Here is a 22,183-nt window from a genome sequence, read left to right as displayed (position 1 = left end):
GTTTCGGGCCCATTTGTCCCCAGAGCTTCGGACTGTGATGTCCTCTAACGTAAGGACACAACGTCTCGTGCAGTTGATCTTCATGGATTGTTTTCCACGCTACAATCTTTGTTTCAAACCGTAAAAACCTCATCCTATGGGAACAATCCCTGTATCTTGAATAACTTCGAAGCATGATATTGTAACACGCAGATTCATTGCCAAGTAACAGCTGTGTAAACAGGTGACAGTACAACAGCCGTTGCTAGGGAACAGCTGTGTGGAAAACGTTTCACCGGCAATGACAGAACGCGCCTGCGAGTCGTAGGAGACGACGAAAAGGGAACCCGGTACCTGGGGGTATAACTGGGCCACCCTGTTCCTGGGACGGGGATCTCGCCCTCAAGGTCGGAGGAAGTCTCGAATCTGAGACAGTGAAATATGGTGACGAGTCCCGTGGGACTCGAACCCGAGAATCAGCGCACTAGCGAGAACCAGCAGCAATTGTAAACGACAGACACATTCTCCAGTCAGAGATGATGTTACATAAGGACTATAACGGCAAGGGTTCGGTTGGAAAAAATAATGATCGTGGGTCTCAAGGGGCTTGGCGCCAAGGTGAACTGATTGGCGGTTAATAGCCAGTCTTAAAGTAACTCTAGAGTTTGACTTTGAGTTGCTGTTGAAACAGCTGTGAGAAGTGCGAAGCTGGTAGCTGAGACCGGGGACAGTTCGGGAAGCCAGAGGAAGGGGAACGCCCGAAGTTAGAAGCCGCTACCAAATAACGGTTAAAGAAAACTGAGAAGACTCTATGTGTGCTGCACTTACAGTGATATTTGGAGTGTGTAACTGAGTGAAACTGTCATAGTTATTTGTAGTTACGTTCTTTGTGTGTTCAATAAATCCGATTACCAATCCAAACCCCGTCTATTGTCACACTTCTGCTGTCTTGTTGTGCAGACCCCACCATACAATAAGGCTGCTTGCAACATTTGCTTGCGGGCGGATGTTATTATATTTTCAGAACATGTCCGAGGAATGAAATCACATAAATACAAACTGACTGCGGCCGGCGCGGGGTATACAAATGCACTAAGCGACTCGTGGACTTGCAAATGAAACCAATTAAACGTAAGTAAGGATGCAATTACGCTCGTTTCGTGATCTGGTTCCACATTTAACTTTTTAAACAAGCCCGCACGCATGAATAATGCAGGAACTAACCCGCCCGTGTTCAGGGGGGTTGGGGGCCCCGCTGCCTCACAACAACGTTTATCCTGCGTCTAAAGCCTCTCTGAGGTTGAAACGTACCTTCAGCAGGCAAACCCGCCCGAGAACTCTCCCGTGTTCAACGAGATCTCGAGTATGGAGAGTTAGAAACAGAACCTTGTGACTTTCTAATGATGAACTTTCGGACTCTGAAGGCTCCCAGGCAGTGCTCACTCGCCCTTCTGGTAAAGTGATGTTGCAGCGAAGGTAAAGTGTTGAGAAATGAAGCAGGTAAAGCGCTAGGAAGGGGGCTTTGTTATGAGTAGTGAAAAAATATCGAACAGGGTCTTTACTGCGTTCGATTGAAATTCTACCGTTAACATCAGGTCAACTTTTTGACTTAATACTGGGAGGGCTATATTAGGGCCACTCAGGTCCTATCTCCCATCCTCAGATATAAAGAATGAAATAGCTACGGAGAACTGAAACTCTTCCTGCATGGATGTCAAACCTGGTCTCACACTACAGGAAGACTGAGGGTGTTCGAGAACAGACATAAGAGAAGAAGCGTAATATGAGGACATGGGTAGAGCATGTAGCACGAATGGAAGAGATGTGGAACAGATAAAGGTTTCTGCTTGGACACCCTGAAGGGAAAAGACAAGCCACTTAGAAGTTTTAAGCGTGCATGTAAGGATAATATTAAAGTATACCGTAAAGAAACAGGGTGTAAAGATGTGGACTAGATTCATAGATCGGGTCCAGTGGCTGCTCTTGTGAACACGGCAATGAACATAAAAAGGCTGGGCTATTTCTTGCACAGATGAGGAACTATCAGCTTCTTAAGAAAGAATCTGGTGATTGGAGTTGGGTCGCTAGTTAATTAATTAGTGCTGTCGGCGCGCCATAAGCCATACTTCACACGAAGCTGTAATGTGAATTAATCAGTTCTTCAAAAACGTTAAGTCATTGCTAAAACTACATTCGAGTTCAATTAGTAAATTCATTCATAATCTGTCCAGGGTTTGAGTCAGTCCCTTAAATTTTACTTCATCTCAAATCAGAGCTTGTAAGGGCCTACTAGCGATGAATGAACGTCGAGGTTAATAAAATATGCAAACGGAAATGAGAACGGCGTCCGCAGGTCCCCGGAAACACTGCTTTCCTTCGCGGATTCTTCTTTGCGGTTAGCAGTAGCAGGCAGCAAACGGAACCCGGCAAAGCTGTTGTTCTGATGAGCTCCGCCCTTTAAAGGGTTACGTCAGAAACGATGTGGGTTTGGATCCTAGTATTATTTCGCTGTTTACGTATCGATCTGATCTCTCCACGCCGTTCACATAACAGCGTTCGTTGCATGTCAACACGCGAAAGCTTTCATCCTAACGATCAGAGCAAATCATTAGCGGTCACAACATTTTCCGCCAGAACAACGGGCACTCGGTGACGTCATGATGGCGGGAAACAGATGGGCGCGCGATGAATGATGGGGAAACAAACCACACGGGCCGCGCGTCGAAAAGTTGCCGCTAGTTAATTTGCGGCATTATCATAATTATCCTGACAAATGACTGTCGCAGTGTCCCACTGAATGCAATTAGAACCCGCGTTTGGAATTTCTGCGCTGTATTTTCGATCGCTCGCAGACTGCGCGGTGTGTCCCGGCGAACAAGAGAGCGGCAGCTGGCGGGTTCGAGAGCTCGAACAAATTAATGTGCGCTGTGGGGAAACAATGTGCCGCCACCGCAACAATTAGCAGCAGTCAGGCAGGAAATATTCCACTTGATCACCGCGAGATTTGAACAGAGTTTCCGTTGCGTGTCGAGTGTTCGCAAGGGGCGGTGGGTGGGGCGAGGTTGGGGCGAGCTTTGTTACATCTGGAAACTCAGCAGTGAGCAGAATGGGAACGTTTCAGAACTGAACTTCTTGAACAGTGACAGAGATCCGAAGAGGTGACGCTGCTCCAACTGCTGAGGTTACACGGATGACATTTCACGAATGTAAATGTGGCGTAGGCTCACCTCAGTTGTGAGTCACGTCGGGACAATGTCAACAAACCCGAATGACAAGCTCCGAGAGGCTCGGGTCTAGTTTCCTAACACGGCTCTAACTCCGTGCTTACAAGCTGGTAGTCGCTCAGCTAGTGAAGAAATCTCCCATTTTTATGAAATCGGAGGTTTCACAGTAGTCCGTCACCGGGCCTATCACGAGTTACATGAACCCAGCCCGTATCTGTTCAATATCCATATTAATATTATCCTCATGCGGCCCATTCGCCTCAGATTTTCGACTGTTAAATACGTAGGTTTCTGCTCTGCTCTGCTGACTACCCGATTCACGGTAGTTTCTTGCTTGGATTATTCTGCGACCATGAATATTGAGGCGACAAGTTCCTCCGAAACGTCGGTTGACTTTCAACGAACTACAAGGCATTATATTCCAGAAGAAAGAACTTTTCAAGACTAGTGAGGTATAGAATAGGCCTAATCCCAACTACACAAGAACTCGAATATGCAATTTTCATTTTGACACTATTTGCGTGCAAGTCTTGGAAATTGGGCTGACACAGACGGCCACTGGGCAATATCCAATACAACAGGAGAAGCCTCGCAATTCTCTAAAAGGGGGCAACGTAGTCTCACACGGCCGAAACATGTTTCTGAAATGAATTGCTGTGTGCAGCTGAGTATCGGTGCGGAATATCTCAAGTCTGTGCTCAGCTCACAGCCCACATTTACACAGACATGCACACAACAGGAACTAACGCTAATGTACGGAGACTGTGCCGTGGCCTGACTTCGTGACTCGGTTAGGGCTCCACAGCGCGGTGTGAGCAAACATAAACACAGTAATCCCTCGCTAATCCGGATTCATCGTGAGGAGAGATCAAAGGAAAATTTAATAACATAGGAAGTGCTGATGAAGATACAGAACTGGCACTGCAGTAATTTGTTCCTCTGTCAGAAGCTGAAATCCAGGGCACCTTGATCCAGCTGAAGCCAATCTTGGGTATATTTGCTTGCGCGGTTTCAGTCTCCAGCTGCCCTCAGCACAGTCTGAAAGCCCTCTCGCTCCTAAACCCCCTGTGTCTTTTTAAAGTATGTACTCAGCCGTGAAGAGAACTTTTAACTTTCCATATTTCAATCTGGATTAACTGTAACCGGATTAGCGAGGGCTTACTGTAGGAGACCGACGCCTTACGTAGTGACAATAAGGGCACGCACTGTAAGACGCCCACACTTCCTTGAGGCTTCTGGTGACAGGGACTGTATCTACACAAGAGATGTCTGTATAGTCTGCATGCATCTACAAATTGCTGCAAAGTCCACCTTCAGGCTTAGAGCAGACTACATAGTCTACACACCTAGTGCTAGAAGCACAATAATGCTGGATAGAGTCTACAGCCAAACAGCGATAGCAATTTAGTCTACATAGGCCGTCAAACTACACCCACATCTAATGCTCGCTATATAGTCTACATACATGACTAGTCTACACACCACATGATGCCTATGTAAGGGTGCGATGCAAGCCGTCATGCGCCATTAACCCCCACTGAGAGGGCTGTCACGTGACAATGTACTTCACAATTCTGTCTAGCGTGAAACGTAGTTAATGTACTCGGATACATGCTTTAGAATTGTGGCCCTCATGTTGAGAACTTTCCCTTTCCAGGGGTGACCACACTACCTGCCTGTGGTGTCGACCTCACCGCAGTGACACACATTCCCAGGGGCCCACTCCTTTGTGGTTCAAACCTTTTCATTAGGGGGGCGGGGCGCAGTGGCGCCGACTGGCGGCAGCCGCTCCAATTAATACGATTTCTTGTGCCCGAGCCATGGGAACCGCTTGATCGAGAGAAGACAAAAACATACATGCTCCGTGACAGAAGTATGCTCAGATGGACTGGGTATGTAGAAGGTTTCAGTGGGCTGAGCTGGGACAGGCAACCGATCACTGCAAAATGAGCATATCCGTTCGAATGGACTCGAAAGACGGTGACGATAAATACTGTCGGCTCATGACGCCGTGTAGTCTGGTGTCACAAGAACATGTTGCCTTCAAGAAACAAGTTCCGATACCCATCTATACGGCGTAACAAGTTGGCTCCAGCGGTACCGATTCTGACTTCACAGGTCTGTTCGGGGTTGAATCTCTGCCTCCGTATCGACTATGCTGACTGAGATGTTTCGTGATTTTCCTCCAACAAAGTGCGTCGCTGACAGCGTCGTTAAACAAGCAATAAATGAATATTTTGGATTTGTGATTCTCACGGCGGTAACGCCGTATAGTTGGGAGAGATACCGACGTTTGGGACCAACATACCACCTCCATCTTCAGTGGAAGCCTACTTCTGCTACTTTCTTCCTTAGCTTACTCTTCGACCCTCAAGACTGAGGCGACATGTTTCTCCGAAACGTCAGGTTCTCTACAAACTGCACGGCATTACAACTCACAAAGCCACACTCTTCATAAATGAATATAGCACACTCCCGAAGCCCAGAATAACAAATGTAATTTATGAAAGGGATTTTGTTGCTGCGACAGGGAACACTGCACTGATGACACTCTTGCGTGTGGCTGAGCACAACTGGAGCCCCCCTCCCCCGCCCCCATACTCCAGTTACACTCCATTCCGTAATAAAACTATCATGATCGGCCTCAAGTACATGACTTGACAAACAACAGCGCATTGTGGGAACGAAATGACTATCGACAAACGACGGTGGCGCCGCCATTGTAACCTATCCATTAGGGCAGGCAACTGTTCTTTATTTGGCAAATTAATGGTTGTTAGGGGCGGTGGGGAAGTGGATATAAAATTATATCGGGGGCTGCTTCAAATCTAAACACCCCTAAAGCTACAGTAAATTACAGCTCGCGTCCTGGGGCTGCCAATTGACTTCCTGAGGCAAAAAAAGGAACAAGGAGAGCAGCAGCCGGGGTCTGGGGTTCGCTTCTGTGTTGCCTGTACCGGGTACTGTATGTCTTGCAGGGTCACAACACACTCGGGCACTTACGAAAAAGCAGATTGCATTCCAGGGCAACAGACTCCATATGTTCACTGCTTGATCGCAAGAACCAATCTCTGCATTCTGTCATCATAAATACTAAACCAACGGTAGAGGAGTCGGAGTTCGAGTCCCGGTAGGGGGCAAGATGTTTCCTCCCTCCACGTCGTCCAGACCGGTTCTGGGGTCCACAAAGCCTCCTGTCCATTGGGAATGGGGTCTCTTTCCCCTGGAGCTAAAACGGCCGAGGCATGAAGCTGACCACTTAACTCAAACTAGTGCCGAGGTCAAAGAATACGTGGATTTATACATCTACTCCCCAATACGTCTTCATGGTGAAGTGCTTGATTAATTAAGGACAGGGACAACTTTACCTTTTACCTCACCGCCACATTCTATTTTTAATATTATCCTCCCCTCTATGCCTAGGTTGTCCAAGTGATGTCCTCGTTTCAGGCTTTCTCACTTGATGATCCTGACAAAAATACATTTTCACTCGTGCGGTCTGACTGAACAGCAGTGGGCGCGCGTGCGCGTGTATGCTCACCTGGGAGGACTGAGGAAAATAATGACGCGCTAGGAGACGTCACCGTCTTGATGCACTCCACTAAGATGGAGAATTCCGAACGCGCCCGACGTCAGCACGCCTGGCAGCAGGACACAAATCGATGCGAGATTGTTTGTGCCCGTTAATTACCGGCACAGTGTAAACTTATTTCCGTTGAGCGACGCGTCGTGTATTCAATTTGCGAGCCATTGTGCGGCCAGCGCGCGGTGCACACAAGAGCGATTCGGCATAATGCGCGCAAATTTGTGATGTCGCCTCGATCTCCAGCAGAACGGTAAACAGTTTTAGACGTCAATGCAGGAACATTCTAGTTTCACTGGACGGAGAGACTTTGTGATGCATTCTCTTCCCCGCAACCCGACCTCCTGCGGGGGCGGCGTTAGCTGAGGTGTGGATCAGTAAGGATCGGCAGCTCGGCTGGTAGAGGTGTGACTCTGCCTCCAGGGTCGCATTAACGGGGAAACGTGCCGCCCATGCACCACAGACAAGCCACAACGATTCAATTGGCCAGTTTATACCCTTAACAGCGAGTTACTGAATTCGCGTAATGAAGTGCTCAATTTCTCCCTCGCGTCAGTTCAAGTTCCCGAGTCGTAAACTCGTCCGTTGTCCCGTGCAGTTGACACACAGGGCCCCCCGTCTCGTACTAAGCGACGCATCGCCTCCAAGCAGTGGCGTCCGACGTAACACCAGTTCCTCACTGACAGCTGGCTGGATTCGAACGGAGTTCCTCACCCCTGCACCAGCTGTAGGCATTCCTACTGGTTAAAACCAACGGAAGTCACGTCATCCTACGTAACGCATTTCCACATCTGGAGCCATCAGCCCCAGGATCTACTCCGACCGGCTTGACCACTCTCGACTCGACTGCCTCGTGCTCAGGTTTCTAAACGTCATTATGCCTACAATTTGAGGCGGTCAGAACACAGACTGGGCACCACACAATGTTTCTGAACTTCTGAACATGACGAATCGCTGTTTCTGCACTCCAAGGGGCAAAGCGGGAGGAGCGGTACTCAGGCACATGCGCAATTTACCCACTAGCACAGCGAAATTTCTTGGGGCCCGGCAGAATCTTAAGAGGGTGGACCCAAATCTTTGGTCCCACCACTGAATTTACCTCCTTACGATAGTTTATCGTGGCCGTTAGCATTACCGGCTGAGCCAGCTGTCACGGCGAGGCTGCCTTTAAGCAGCAGGGCCCCCCTGGGGTCCACCCTTAGAGTGTAACTTTAGCGTCCATCAAAGAACACGGCGTCCTACTGCTCACTGCCCAACGATGCAATGTACTGCACTTGCCTTCGTTGCTTATTTAACGACGCTGTCAACATGAACAGGCATGATGATCAGTGAAAGGAAGGGGCAGTAGCATAGCATCTGCGTACTGGCGCGACTGAAGAAGCAGCGATAAGGCGTGGAGGCTGAGATCCAGTGATACCCAGTCCTGCTCTCTACTGCCAGCACCACTCACACTGGAGACCTCTGTTCACGGTTCGAAAAACGTTCTGGTGTGAATCGAGCGTCGCCTCGGCTAATATTTAATATCAGCACCTCCTCGTGTGAACCGCGCTGCTACCGCCCTTTTGTGGTAGTGCGCAGTCAGATGGGACATTTCCCACGCAAAGCCAAGTGTAAAATCATTTCCCCCTATTTATCTCTCACCTTTTTTTATCACGTTTTGTGCTTACCCCTGCCTTCCACTCTCTGATACGGTTATTGGTCTTAACAAACAAATCGATTGTGAATACCTAATGTCCACACGCTCCACTTCCTTCCTTTGTTTCCTAGGCCCGCGAGTTTATTGCTTTAAGTTGATAAGGTGGCGGCCATTAATGCCAGGGACGCGCGATTCGTTTGTTTTGCCAAAGCGCGAGAGTACATCGGGACAGAAATCAAGATGGCTGTTACATGCATTAGCCTCTTATGGAACTCCAACTTTATTAGTGTGTGAGATTTCAGGTGTTCATGACGGTCATCAGAGGGATTACTGTCGACAGGGATCTGCCGCAGTGTAGTCTGGTATGTCATAACTCGAGGAGGCAACCTCACGGAAGAAAATTTCTCTCCGGTGTGACGGTTTTGGTTTGCGCCGTATGTTGAAGACAAAAGCTAGTAATTTTCTGTGGCTATCTGCGTCACTATCTAACGATGACGTTCAAGTTTCGGAGACAGGAACCTGCTGCTTCCATCGTCAGGGTAGAAAACGAGTGATATGGAGGCAGCAGGTTCCTCCGAAATGCTGATACTACACGGCGTTACAGGTTTGCTCTTTTATCCTGAAGATGAAGCCTGCTCATTCCGAAACCAAACTACACGGCATTACATTCCAGAAGACGCAGGCCTACTGTTGCTTCCGACGCCCTGACGACTCCGTCAGAAACTCGCTCTGTACAGCCTCGAATCACAGGTTGATTAGTGAACAACGATTTGGAAACGGTCGTGGCCTACTTTGAGGTACTATCCCTGAAGAGACTGACGATGGACCTGTAACAGCTAACCACGATCCATCACAGCGATCACAAAATCTCAACGAGAATCAGCATAAGCTTCTTCCAGTTTCAAAGTTCTTCTGTCCGCTAGACCAGCCTCCCTCATGGGCACAACCCGGGGGAGGGAGCCAGACACGTTCGTGCAGTTTAAGAACATTTTCAAGAACTGCACCAAGTATTCAAAAGAGAAGAACACACTTGTTTCAAACAATTTTAATTTTTAGCCTACTTTCCTTATTCTGGAGAAATAGGCTTATGATATCACCTTGCTGTTTGTGTGTCTGTCTACGTGTATTCTCCCCTCTCAGCGTTTGAATTCCTGGACCAATCTTTATGAAGCTCTGTATGTATATCATGGCACTTAAGCCCATCTCAACGGCGTACTTCATAAATCCCTCCCATCAGTCTGTGTGTCTGCATGTGTATCCCCTGTCGTTGCCAGTCAACGGCTCGGTAAAAACGTTACCGCGGCAATCAATACACATGTAAAAATAGAACTGTTGGACGCGTTGTCTTCTATGCGGTCAGCGTCGTAACAAAAAGAAAGCAGGCGATTAATTCTTCCCAGAACTTCTTGTTATTGTTAATATTTGAGAGTTTTTTTTTCGTTTTGATTTTTTTCTAGAAATCTAAGGGAATGGCAGATGCTTGGCTTTTCCCCCTACCTCCTCCGGACGTCCACGGCTCCCCTACAAATCCATACCTCCAACGTGTAGAAACCTATGCATTTGGGAAGGTGTCTTTAAATAAACCAAGAAACAGAACAGTGTAATCCTGACATTCACGTCAAAATCTCCCATTAGGCCTAGGACCCGTGTGTTTGCAATTAGTTCCCAATAAAATTGAGTATGTAGTGTGTATTCCGCACAGAGCCACGTGGTTTACTTCGAAACCTAAACAGATTTCGATTAAATTTGACATTAGTTGTCTGCACTAAATGCTCTACGGATGTGAACCAAATCCCTCGAGAATGGTCCTTGAGAAGCTGATACTCACTCAACTACTCATAAATTTGCCATCTTTTGTGTAATTCAAAAGTTCATGACCGTGTTCACAAGAGCCCTAGACAGGTGACTCTAGTCCTCACCTTATCTCTTTCAAAATCTATTTTAATATTACACTCCCATCTATGCTTCGGTTTCTTAGGCAGTCATTTCCTATGCATACTACATGCCCCACCCATATCATTGTCAACTTGGAGACGAAATGCTGACAATGCATTTGGAATTTGGAACCAGAGAGAACAATCCGGACTTCAAACAGCCACAACTGCCGTGCGCTACTCTGACTGCGCAGGCCTCCACAGACGGAGAGTAAAACAAGATGGGAAGTATGTGCAGCACGAATGGATTCCAAATTATAATAACATGTTTCGCGCTGAAACTTACAGAAATGACGACGGGTCGACGCTTCAAGGTTATGTTTTCCAGCGGAAAGTGCATGGGAATCTTGCCACCTGACGGGGGACAGCATTCCTTCTTACACACACCGCAAGCCGACACGTTGTGGCCATAAACTGAAAACTGACAGCCTACTGTCGTTTCTTGACACCTGCCAACTGTTCATGCCCCCATATTGTAACCACATATCCCAAAGTGCCAACCTACTGAGGCTTCTTGACACCTGCCAACTGTTCATGTCCCCATATTGTAACCACATGTCCCAAAGTGCCAAACTACTGAGGCTTCTTGACACCTGCCAACTGTTCATGTCCTCATATTGTAACCACACATCCCAAAGTGCCAACCTACTGCGGCTTCTTGACACCTGCCAACTGTTCGTGTCCCCATATTGTAACCACATATCCCAAAGTGCCAACCTCCTGAGGCTTCTTGACACCTGTCAACTGTTCGTGTTTCCATATTGTAACCACATATCCCAAAGTGCCAACCTCCTGAGGCTTCTTGACACCTGTCAACTGTTCGTGTTTCCATATTGTAACCACATATCCCAAAGTGCCAACCTCCTGAGGCTTCTTGACACCTGTCAACTGTTCGTGTTTCCATATTGTAACCACATATCCCAAAGTGCCAACCTCCTGAGGCTTCTTGACACCTGTCAACTGTTCGTGTTTCCATATTGTAACCACATATCCCAAAGTGCCAACCTCCTGAGGCTTCTTGACACCTGTCAACTGTTCGTGTTTCCATATTGTAACCACATATCCCAAAGTGCCAACCTCCTGAGGCTTCTTGACACCTGTCAACTGTTCGTGTTTCCATATTGTAACCACATATCCCAAAGTGCCAACCTCCTGAGGCTTCTTGACACCTGTCAACTGTTCGTGTTTCCATATTGTAACCACATATCCCAAAGTGCCAACCTCCTGAGGCTTCTTGACACCTGTCAACTGTTCGTGTTTCCATATTGTAACCACATATCCCAAAGTGCCAACCTCCTGAGGCTTCTTGACACCTGTCAACTGTTCGTGTTTCCATATTGTAACCACATATCCCAAAGTGCCAACCTCCTGAGGCTTCTTGACACCTGTCAACTGTTCGTGTTTCCATATTGTAACCACATATCCCAAAGTGCCAACCTCCTGAGGCTTCTTGACACCTGTCAACTGTTCGTGTTTCCATATTGTAACCACATATCCCAAAGTGCCAACCTCCTGAGGCTTCTTGACACCTGTCAACTGTTCGTGTTTCCATATTGTAACCACATATCCCAAAGTGCCAACCTCCTGAGGCTTCTTGACACCTGTCAACTGTTCGTGTTTCCATATTGTAACCACATATCCCAAAGTGCCAACCTCCTGAGGCTTCTTGACACCTGTCAACTGTTCGTGTTTCCATATTGTAACCACATATCCCAAAGTGCCAACCTCCTGAGGCTTCTTGACACCTGTCAACTGTTCGTGTTTCCATATTGTAACCACATATCCCAAAGTGCCAACCTCCTGAGGCTTCTTGACACCTGTCAACTGTTCGTGTTTCCATATTGTAACCACATATCCCAAAGTGCCAACCTCCTGAGGCTTCTTGACACCTGTCAACTGTTCGTGTTTCCATATTGTAACCACATATCCCAAAGTGCCAACCTCCTGAGGCTTCTTGACACCTGTCAACTGTTCGTGTTTCCATATTGTAACCACATATCCCAAAGTGCCAACCTCCTGAGGCTTCTTGACACCTGTCAACTGTTCGTGTTTCCATATTGTAACCACATATCCCAAAGTGCCAATCTACTGAGGCTTCTTGACACTTGCCAACTGTTCATGTCCCCATATTGTAACCACATATCCCAAAGTGCCAATCTACTGAGGCTTCTTGACACTTGCCAACTGTTCATGTCCCCATATTGTAACCACATGTCCCAAAGTGCCAACCTACTGACATTTCTTGACACCTGCCAACTGCTCATGTCCCCACACTGTGAACTTACTGTCAAGGTGTCGACACTGTGGCCTGGAGACACATTAATATTCTGTTGTTGAGTAATCGCTCGTCTTGCGCCCTCTGCTGTGGCGAAGAGACAGGATCGCTTCGTATGGAAAAGCCGAAAGATAGCTGGCGCTTGGTATTCATGGCTTGGGAATTGTGAAGCCTCACCGCGACGGGCTTCATTCAGGGACAGTCCCTGCCACGTGAAAAGAGCGAGGCCGCTACGGTCACCACCAGCACGTCGTACTGGCGTGCTGCAGTGTGAGGGTCCCGACTGTACCGGGGGTGCGCGGAGACGGAAGACGCTTACAGCAATCTGCATACAGAGATGAGACAAGACAGCGCTCGCATCTCTTTAAACTTGTTCCAGAAGCAAGCGGGAAAGTTCATTTGATGCTCTCTACGAGTGGGCGTACGCACGACCGGTTCTGACCAATCGCATTCATGCACAGGTTTGTTTGTGAACAGGGTGACCCGACACAAACTTTCGCACACGGTGAGACATAACAAAGCCGCTCATCTTCTGACCAGCGGCTGAAATTCGTGTACAGAGCGATCCGACGTGCGTGTTCCAAACTGACAACACGGTGTTCCACAAAGTGTTGGCTTCTTGACATGATCTGACCAACTGTGTTGCAGCGTGTGACGCCCTAGCGCCGGCCACAAACTAAGCATTTGCAGGAGCTCTTCTCTCGCACACACACAAAACTTTTTTTTTAAAGTCTTCTTTGCGAAGAAACTTTTACGCAAAGCTTTGAAGGCAGCAAACAGTTCTGATGGGTTTCTGAAGGCAGGGGCACCCTCAAAGGCTTGTTCGATATTCTGCAATGAGGCAATGTTTATGTATTAAGCGAGAAAAAAATACGCAGCAGGGGACTGTGAGGTAGCAGTGGGGAACTGTGACCTCAAATCCGGACGTAACAAGGGATTCGCGTGCGTGAGAGAACAATTAGCTTGCGTGCCGCCTCCCCTCCCCCTCATGCTTCCTGTACAACAGCCCTCATAAAAATTTAGTGGCCTGTTAAGTTGTTTCATACACGATTACCGCGCCCGCCAACAGATGGCAGAACCGGGAAGAGAGAGACTGGTGCGCCCTCTGCAGGTGTCGCGTCCACAGGAAGTGTCAGGCAGCTGTGATCCGCGAACTGGCGCGCGATTTATTATTTAATTTTAACAATCCAATTGTGTGTTAGGTGCTGGAAGATTCGAAAATAATAACAAAACGAAAGCGAATTGCTTCATGTGTCAACTCAGTCAGGCACAGGCCCACTGCAGGATCGCGCAGTGCGGAGACTTGGGCTCCAAGCGGTGCTGTGGGCACGCAACTGAGTGATAAGGGGCATGACGGACCGGGGACCGCGGCCCACAGGGTGACAACATTACGTAACTCTGTCGTAGAGGGCCCCGAAGGTTCACATCGCATTGCGACTACTGCTTACACCAACTCCATGTAGCAGACGTTTTCTGAGGCTAAATTTTGCTTCATCCACCGCCGTTTACGGAACCCCATGGTCCATTACGGTGTCCGCAAAAACCGGCCAACTGGTCTTCAACCTCACGATCAATTAAACTGCACTCACATTGCAAGTGTACAGAGAACAAACGCGCCCAGAAGTTCTGATGCAGTCTTAACACTTTAAAGACTGAAATTCATCTAAATTCAGTTCCTGCCTCAAAGAAAATACATTACGGTTAATGCTGTTTAGGGAAACAGTCGCTGTTTACCGTGAGAACCATACGGAACACACAGATACACTCTGTGGGCAGAATGCAGTATATATGAGTATAAGAATTCGGTCCGTACCTCACAGGGAACATTACGTCTCCGCTACAAAGCCCAACCGGTTAATGCTATTTAGGGAAACAGTTGCTGTTTATTGTGAGAACCATACGGAACACACAGATACACTCTCTGGGCAGAATGCAGTATATATAAGAATTTAGTGCGTACCTCACAGGAAACATTACGTCTCCGCTACAAAGCCCAACCGGTTAATGCTATTTAGGGAAACAGTTGCTGTTTATTGTGAGAACCATACGGAACACACAGACACTCTGTGGGCAGAATGCAGAGTTTTAGTACGTTAAAGCAGGTAGTACATACGTGTACAGTGACAAATGGGCTTTAAAGGGTTAATGTTATCGCAGGCTGGATTAAAATACCGTGAGGCCGGGTGGGACAAATATAGCTTTGCTACGATGCCAGTGCTGACTGGGCCTGCCCTGAGCAGAATTCTGCGCACCCCATCTTGCGCTTTAACTTCTTCCAGTAAGCATAAGCTTCAGACAGAGTCGCCACATGTGTATCTGAGGTAGCTCAGCGAGTTAAGTGACTGACTTCTGGCTCCACAGTCCGAATTCTATTCCCGATACATGCATCCCTCAACCATGTCCAGACCGTATGCGCTTCCGGGGACCACCGAACCTAATTTAGTGGGTATCGCAGATATAACGGCTGAAGCGGGAAGCTGACTACGTTACGTCTAGACCCCCTGAGCGCCCGCATGCCGAGGTTCTGCAGTTCCCATAGCTCGGCCCGCTGAAAACAAACACCTCTGCATACGGCATGTATGATTTCGGGTTCTCACTGCAATGACGATTCATACTGTCCTGTACCAACACACCGTCTCCTTCTTCAGAGCAGAAGCCGGGGGGGCATGCCAAGGCTGCAACCTGGCTTGTGGCCCTCCACTATACCGTACGGTAGCCAACTACATAACTTCCCAATTTGAGTCAGCGGTATCTGGCGTGTACTGCGATGCAGACACGATATCCCACGCGAAGAATAGGAGCTTTACATAACAGCCTCACGGAAATGCTTGTGTTGTTTCGTCACATCAGCGGACTGGAACGAGTTTCTCTCTCCCCGGACGAAATGTCATCTTCCAAACGCGAGACTGTCAGTGGAGCTCTGGCGACTGAGGAGAACCACGTTTGTTACAAAACAGCAAGGCCACGCCGCGCGTATAAAAGCGACGGTCGCGGAGTGCCGCGCGGCTTCTCAGCATCATGATAGCCTTCGTGGTGCTGTCCCTGAGCTTGGCAGCGGCGTCCGGCGCGGTGAGTACCTGCCGCAGGCCTTTTTTTACGTGTACGTCACACCCATACTGCATCGAATGGTAGGCCGTGATGTGACCCGGTACTTGTCTGGGTGGACTGAGGAAAACCGTGAGTCAGGGTAGTCGCTACAGCTTGCGCCAGTTTTGTCGGTAACACAGACACACAGTGTGTTTAAGTAAACAGCGGCTGTTCTTTGCAAACAGAAAGCAAGTCCTGTTGTGAAGGTCACAGGTCACGTCTTTCCGTCTGTCTCTCATCTAGAATGAACGCTTAAATTCAATATGCGAGAGTGCTTTAGTAAAACCTGGCGGGAAGTTGCGATTTGGTTTGAAATCGGACAACAATACCGGACACTTCACATGAAGACCGGCCCGAATTTCTGCGCGCGCATCTCCAGCGCAATTCACTAACCACCGGAGAGAAAGAAAAGTGTCCCGAACTAGAGTTGTACCCCGTCCAACACACTCTTTCCGTAAGTCTGGAGGTGTTCGGGACAGTTGAACAAAAGCTATTCTCATGCCGTGTCGTCTCACAACTAGAGGACACGGAGCTGTGTACCACAGGTCGAAACTCACGTCTGTCCGTCTGTTTTATTTTTATTTCTGACGAGCGTGACCTCCACCAGGAGCTGCCAAGCCATTGCCATTTCGGCCATGTTAATCTACAGTCCTGCCCCCCCCCTCACTTTACCAGCAGCCCGCAATACAAATAAACGCCGCTCCCCGAACGGCTTCAACCGATTGGTCTGTGTTTTCTGTGAGGTAGGAACTGAATCTATAGATATTATTTTGATGACCTTCAGGCTTCGAAGGGTTAACCAGCTGTTACATTGCGTGTGGAGGTCATGAAACGGCATTCACTGCTGCAAATGTAAATGCATGTCTCTCTCTTCGTGGGTCACTTTACGAAACTTGACTATAAGGAGACGAAAAGTTATTATTATTATTATTATTTATTATTTCTTCTTAGTGGAGTGAGACTGAGTCCACTTGGTACTGCAGCCACTTCTGGCCTACTGTACCAGCCCCAGATGAGAGATAATAGTGATTGTGGAGCAATTGGTGGAATGAAGATTCGGGGGAAACCGAAGTACTCGGAGAAAAGCTGCCCCAGCGTCACTTTCTCCACCACAAATCCCACATGACCTGAAACGCGTTCGAACCAGGGCCGCGCACTGGGAAACCAGCGACTAACGGTTGAGCTATGGCGCGGCCAGACGAACAGTAATATAATAAATTAATACGAAAGGATTTGGAAGGAAGTGGTCGTGGCCTAACAGAGGTACTAGCCCAGCATTTGCCTGCAGGGATCGAGGAATAGCATGGAGAACCCCGGTCAGAATGGTTCGCCTGCATCGCTCAGAGAGCATGAACCGGGCTGTGAAGTCCGAAACAAATGTGTGAAATTCGATGCGTTGTATTCTCTCGTTGCGAGCTCTGTTCCCGTCGGACGCTTCGCAGTGCAGTCTGTCGGCTCGAAACACGCCACTGTTCCACATACCCTCTGTTCCCCGAGCAGCTACACGGCTGAGGTTTCTCACGGTTTCGTCAGCCCGAATTCTGTACATGTGACAGGCTCAGGACGCGGCTGGAATACTGGGCTCCCTCGGGAACACCCTCAAGCTGCTGTCGGCCGAGTCAGTCAACACTGCTCGCGCAGCGGCCGTCCCTATGCTGCAAGCGGCGAACCAAACGACCCTGGATGCTCGCTCAATCCTGCAGGACCTAGCGGGCGACGTGGCGCTGAACGTCGTGAGGGCCAGAGCGTCTGGCTGGGATGCAGCTCACTGTGCGCAAGGTAGGTCGACCAGGTGCACACAGACTCCCCTGGCGACGAAGCCAGGACCCTGCACTCATGTCGCCATACTGTCTCCTGCACAGGCAAAGAGAAGCAGGCAGAACGGCTGCTCCAGGAGGCGCTGTCCAAGCTGGACGGGTGCACAGCTCTGGCCGCGGCCGAAGCGGAGGCTCCCGTCGTCGTCATCGACAACTTGACCCAGGAAGCAGCGCTACGCATCGACAGGGCGGCGGCCGATGTGGCGGCCTGCTTGGCGGGGACAGGAACCATCATGTGTGTGTTTGATGTGGTACGTCACGATTTGCACGTTTGGTGAATGATGGTCGAGTCACGATTTGCACGTTTGGTGAGTGATGGTCGAGTCACAATTTGCACGTTTGGTGAGTGATGGTCGAGTCACGATTTGCACGTTTGGTGAGTGATGGTCAAGTCAATTTGTAAATGGGGTGAGCTAAACGTATGGTTCCTGTTTGCAGGTGCGCAATGTGACGCGAGATGTGGGCGCCATGGCGCGCATCATTAGGAAGCAGGCGCTTGGCGCAGAGGAGAGCGTGGCGCACATTGAGCGCTACGTGACAACATGCGCTACTGGGCAGGTGCAGAGCGCGCGCACATTGCTGCAGCAGCTGAATATCGCAGGGTGCGCACAATAAAGCACAGTGCTGTAGTCTTGTGTTAGAATTGTAAGTAGCTGGACGTACATTAAATTCATAGCTCTATCAACTGGTGCTGTCTGTCCGCCCTCTCCTTCTCCTCCCGAAGGTGCAGACCAGGCACGTCCTGCTCGTCGAGAATCAAGCCCGTGCTCCTTGCTACAAGGGCTTTAATTACCGCGACAAAACGACGGTCCAGTGACCGGCCGAACAGGCTACTGTCTGCTACATGTGCGTCGGGCCACGGAGGATACGCGGAATGGCACTGACAGCGAATATTGTTGAAGCATGTCAAACAACTATTTGTCCTGACGTGACCCTGTGCCGGAGTCCAGACGGTCAACCCAACATCTCCTGTCCGTCGCGCAAGCATTCACTGGCCTCCAGTCGTCACGTCACCTCTCTTCAGACTATGTAACGAGTCGTGCAGGAATTCGCGGGCTATCCGCTTCAACAGCTCCATCCACATGTAACAATTCGAAAGAGGTTGAATCAAAGTTTCATGAAATTTGATACTTGAGAGTTTCACCATTTTTTTCCTCGAAACGCGCAAATCTGGGTAGTAAAATCAGACAATGACAAACATCCTGCGTTTCTGCATCCACCTTGGGCAGAACTCGCTAAACATTTATCGGATCGAAAAATGTTTCGAACAAAAGTCACAGAACTAAAACACGTAAGTTTACATAACACGCCATCTTCCCGTAAGTCTCATGGTCTCCGGATAAATAAATAAACGTGAGAGAACGGACAGAGTTGTACATCGCGCTAACAGTGTCTACGCCTCACTATAATATCCTAGCACCGGACTGCGTAACTTCACTTCACACAGGCAGAATGAAACCGACAGCCGACACCCGCGATCCTCCGCGGAGCGTTATAAACCAGTTTATCTTGCGTCCGGCCAACGATTAACTCCAGGAAGCCAACAATTAAACATCTCGGGGGCCATTGTATGTAAATGTCCGCGACTCGAGACCCGACGGATACCTGCAGTGAGGAGCGGAAGTATGCCCGTTGAAATTAACGTCACATGGACTGTGCCCAAACGGCATGAAATCTGAACCGTTGTGGCCACTCATAGTGAGCGAACCACCAATATGAGAATCAAACAGTGTGCCGCGACAATTCGCGTTCACAAATGTGTGGGTCCTGCCTTAAATGGTTTCTGTACAGACCTCCCGCTGCATATAGCTTTTGCTTATACAGAATGGGCCACTATTGTAACACGTTGCCAGGTAACGGCTCTGTAAACACGGTCCAACGCACAATAGCGGAAGCTGTGTTTTCTGTACATCCGACCGATGCGCCAATAGACTGGCTGGATAGCGATCACGTGTAGGTGCATGTACGTTCCGCGGCTATATAAGTGAGGGTGACAAAATTCGTTCAAGGCAGTTGCGAGTGAGCAGTAGCGGCAGAAGCACGTGAACAAGCAAGCAGTAAGCTCGAGGAGGGCAGAAGAGTACAAGAAGTCAGCCCGTGACGATTTAGCGTGAGATTTGAAGGCTTTATGTGTGCTGTAGTGCAGTGATATTGGGAGTGTGTGATTCAGTGAGGCTTTACAGTTCCTGTGTTATATACCCATTGACAGGAAACGGATGGTGAAGACTAATGGAAATCGAATGAGAAGATTAGTGTGGAGTGATTGTAAACTGCAGTAATAGTGTAATAATTATTAGTAGTTACGACCTGCAGGTTGTTAATAAACCCAATTACCAGTCCGAACCCGTCTTTAGTCACTGATACACGTGACACTTCTGAGGTCAGGGAATAATGCAAGGTGGAATATAAAGAAGTAATGTGTAATTGCAATCGGAAAAACGAAAGGCAAAAGATCACTTGGAACACCAAGAGCTAGGGGCAAATTATCGCTATATTAAAACGAGCGCTGTAAGCGTGTTGACTAGATTCATCTGGCCCAGGATGAAGTTCAGTGACGGCAATGAACTCGGGTTCTTCCTGACCAGCTAAGCGAATGCAATCTTCTCAGAAGGGGCCGCTCCAGGCGCATGTGGCAACTGCAACATGGGTACGGTTTGTGGGCCCCAGTTTTGGGGTTCTGCCATGCGATGACCACACACTGTTTACGAGAAGTCACATTAGTCACATATCACATTAGTTGCGATAAGTTGCAAAACGCTGTTCACTTCTGCGGTAAATTTGTATGTCGCCCATACTCAACAGGAAGTAACGCATCGAAACAACAAAGAGCTCGTCTTGTTCTTATTCACTCAACTCCAAGTCCAAGTCACATTGCGACTGACGGTCAGTCAGTCAGTAAGTCTTGGTGTCGAGCCCTTTCTGGGGCTCATGACCAGATATTTATTACTGTTGAACGTTGCGGTTTTTTTTGTGGGGCGCCCTCTCTGACGAGAGGACGGGTCTGTCTCTTTACATGCTACTGGTCCTTGCCAGCGCAGTCTTTCTCGAGTCCGAGTCCGTTGGGACCTGTCTTCGCTCAACTCATCTACTAGTCCTCGTTATATAGTCCCGGCACGGACCACTCAGAAAACGTATCTGCCATTATTGCGTGTTCTCTCGTTGCCGGGAATAATGCGTCCATAGACATGTTTCCTAGCAACGGCTGTTGTACTGTTACCTGTTTAAACGGCTGTTACTTGGCAGTGGGTATACACGTCACAGTCTGCATCAGCAGTAGATTTGTTACTTAGATCCCCAACAATCCCAAATAAACTCAGATGACACAAATGTGGAACTGTGTTCTTTATCTGATGGATACATAAAAACGATATATTGATACACACAACAGGAGGCAATCCCTGGAGGTCCAGTAATTTCGACTAATGATGAATTTCTCCTCAGAAAAGGATATTGGATACAATTTTGTATGAAGTTGATAGCAGTGATATCCCCCGATAATCACTACAGTCTGTTCTATCGCCCTTCTTGTGAACTGGTGCAGTAATAGACTCCTTCCACTGATTAGGCAATTCTTCCTAACGCCAAATACAAGTAATTAGATTGTGGATCTTATAACTTAATATTCCGCCCCTTGCTTGAATAAGTTCTGCCGGAAATTGATCACTACCTGGCGATTTATACCGTTTCAATTTTGCAACAGCACTTTCAACCTCAAAAGGGCTAGGATCAGGTACTAATGCCTCAGCTGTATGTGTTTCTATCTGCCTAACATCACTGACCTCATGTACATTCAATAACTGAGAGGAGTAGCTCTTCCACCTGTTTAAAACGTTGTGGGAATCTGCAAGCACGTTACTTATAGGTTGGCAGCCCTTACATTCACCTGTTCCTCGTCCTTACTGTGTGCTGCAAGCTATTGCCTTGGGCCGCGCCATAGCTCAAGCGGTTAGTCACTGGCTTCCCACCGCGGCGGCCCGGGTCTGGTCAAGTGGGATTTGTGGTGCACAAAGTGGCGCTGGGGCAGGTTTTCTCCGAGTACTTCGGTTTCCCCTGCCACTCTTCATTCCACCAATTGCTCCACAATCACCCTCACCTATCACCTGGGGCTGGTACAATAGGCCAGAAGTGGCCGCACTACAAGGGACTTAGTCCCACCCCACTAGCAATAAAAGAAAAGCTATTAACTTTGTCTTTCTCCTGGAACTATATACCAACAAATCGAAATTAGATTCACGAGGAACTTGAGAGCAGATACAGTTTGGAAATGTTTCACGTGCAGCTTTGTATGGGTGTGAAACTTGGTCTCTCAAATTACGAGAACAGACGGACACAGAGTGCTGAGGGGAGTACTGTGACCGCCCCACGCGTTTGGCGGCACTTACTCTCTTTTGTGACCGCTCTCTCTGTATAGTGCCCTTTACGTTGGGTGTCACCTTCTTGTTGTCGCCGTCCCCCTTTACCTTCCTGTTCCTTCACCTGGCTTCCGCCTGCAGCGGCTGTTGCTGATGCTCTTTGCCAAAGGAACACAGGTGAGTTTTCTTACCTCAGAAGGTAGAGATGAGACTGTCTCAGGATCTTTTGTACGGGCCTCGCTCAGACAGGGAGGCAGAAGCATCTAATGATACACTTGCACTTTGCATGTGAGTAT

At 48.5% G+C, this 22,183-nt stretch overlaps 2 protein-coding genes across 2 annotated transcripts in view; one reads left to right on the top strand and one right to left on the bottom strand.

Annotated features, from left to right (window-relative positions):
* LOC111873638 overlaps positions 1-22,183 on the bottom strand; it is a 130,876-nt gene that overhangs the window by 55,424 nt on the left and 53,269 nt on the right. The window lies entirely within an intron of this gene.
* Positions 15,574-18,220, top strand: LOC111873637. Its single transcript, XM_023868537.2, has 4 exons — positions 15,574-15,700; positions 17,275-17,497; positions 17,581-17,786; positions 17,974-18,220. Exons 1-4 carry the CDS (start codon positions 15,650-15,652, stop codon positions 18,148-18,150), a joined length of 657 nt encoding a protein of 218 aa, XP_023724305.1. The 5' UTR covers positions 15,574-15,649; the 3' UTR covers positions 18,151-18,220.

Source organism: Cryptotermes secundus, unplaced genomic scaffold (genome assembly GCF_002891405.2).
Source record: "Cryptotermes secundus unplaced genomic scaffold, Csec_1.0 scaffold678, whole genome shotgun sequence".
Taxonomy (NCBI): domain Eukaryota; kingdom Metazoa; phylum Arthropoda; class Insecta; order Blattodea; family Kalotermitidae; genus Cryptotermes; species Cryptotermes secundus.
The sequence above is the reverse complement of the archived record's forward strand: the minus strand, read 5'-3'. Positions and strand labels throughout refer to the sequence as shown.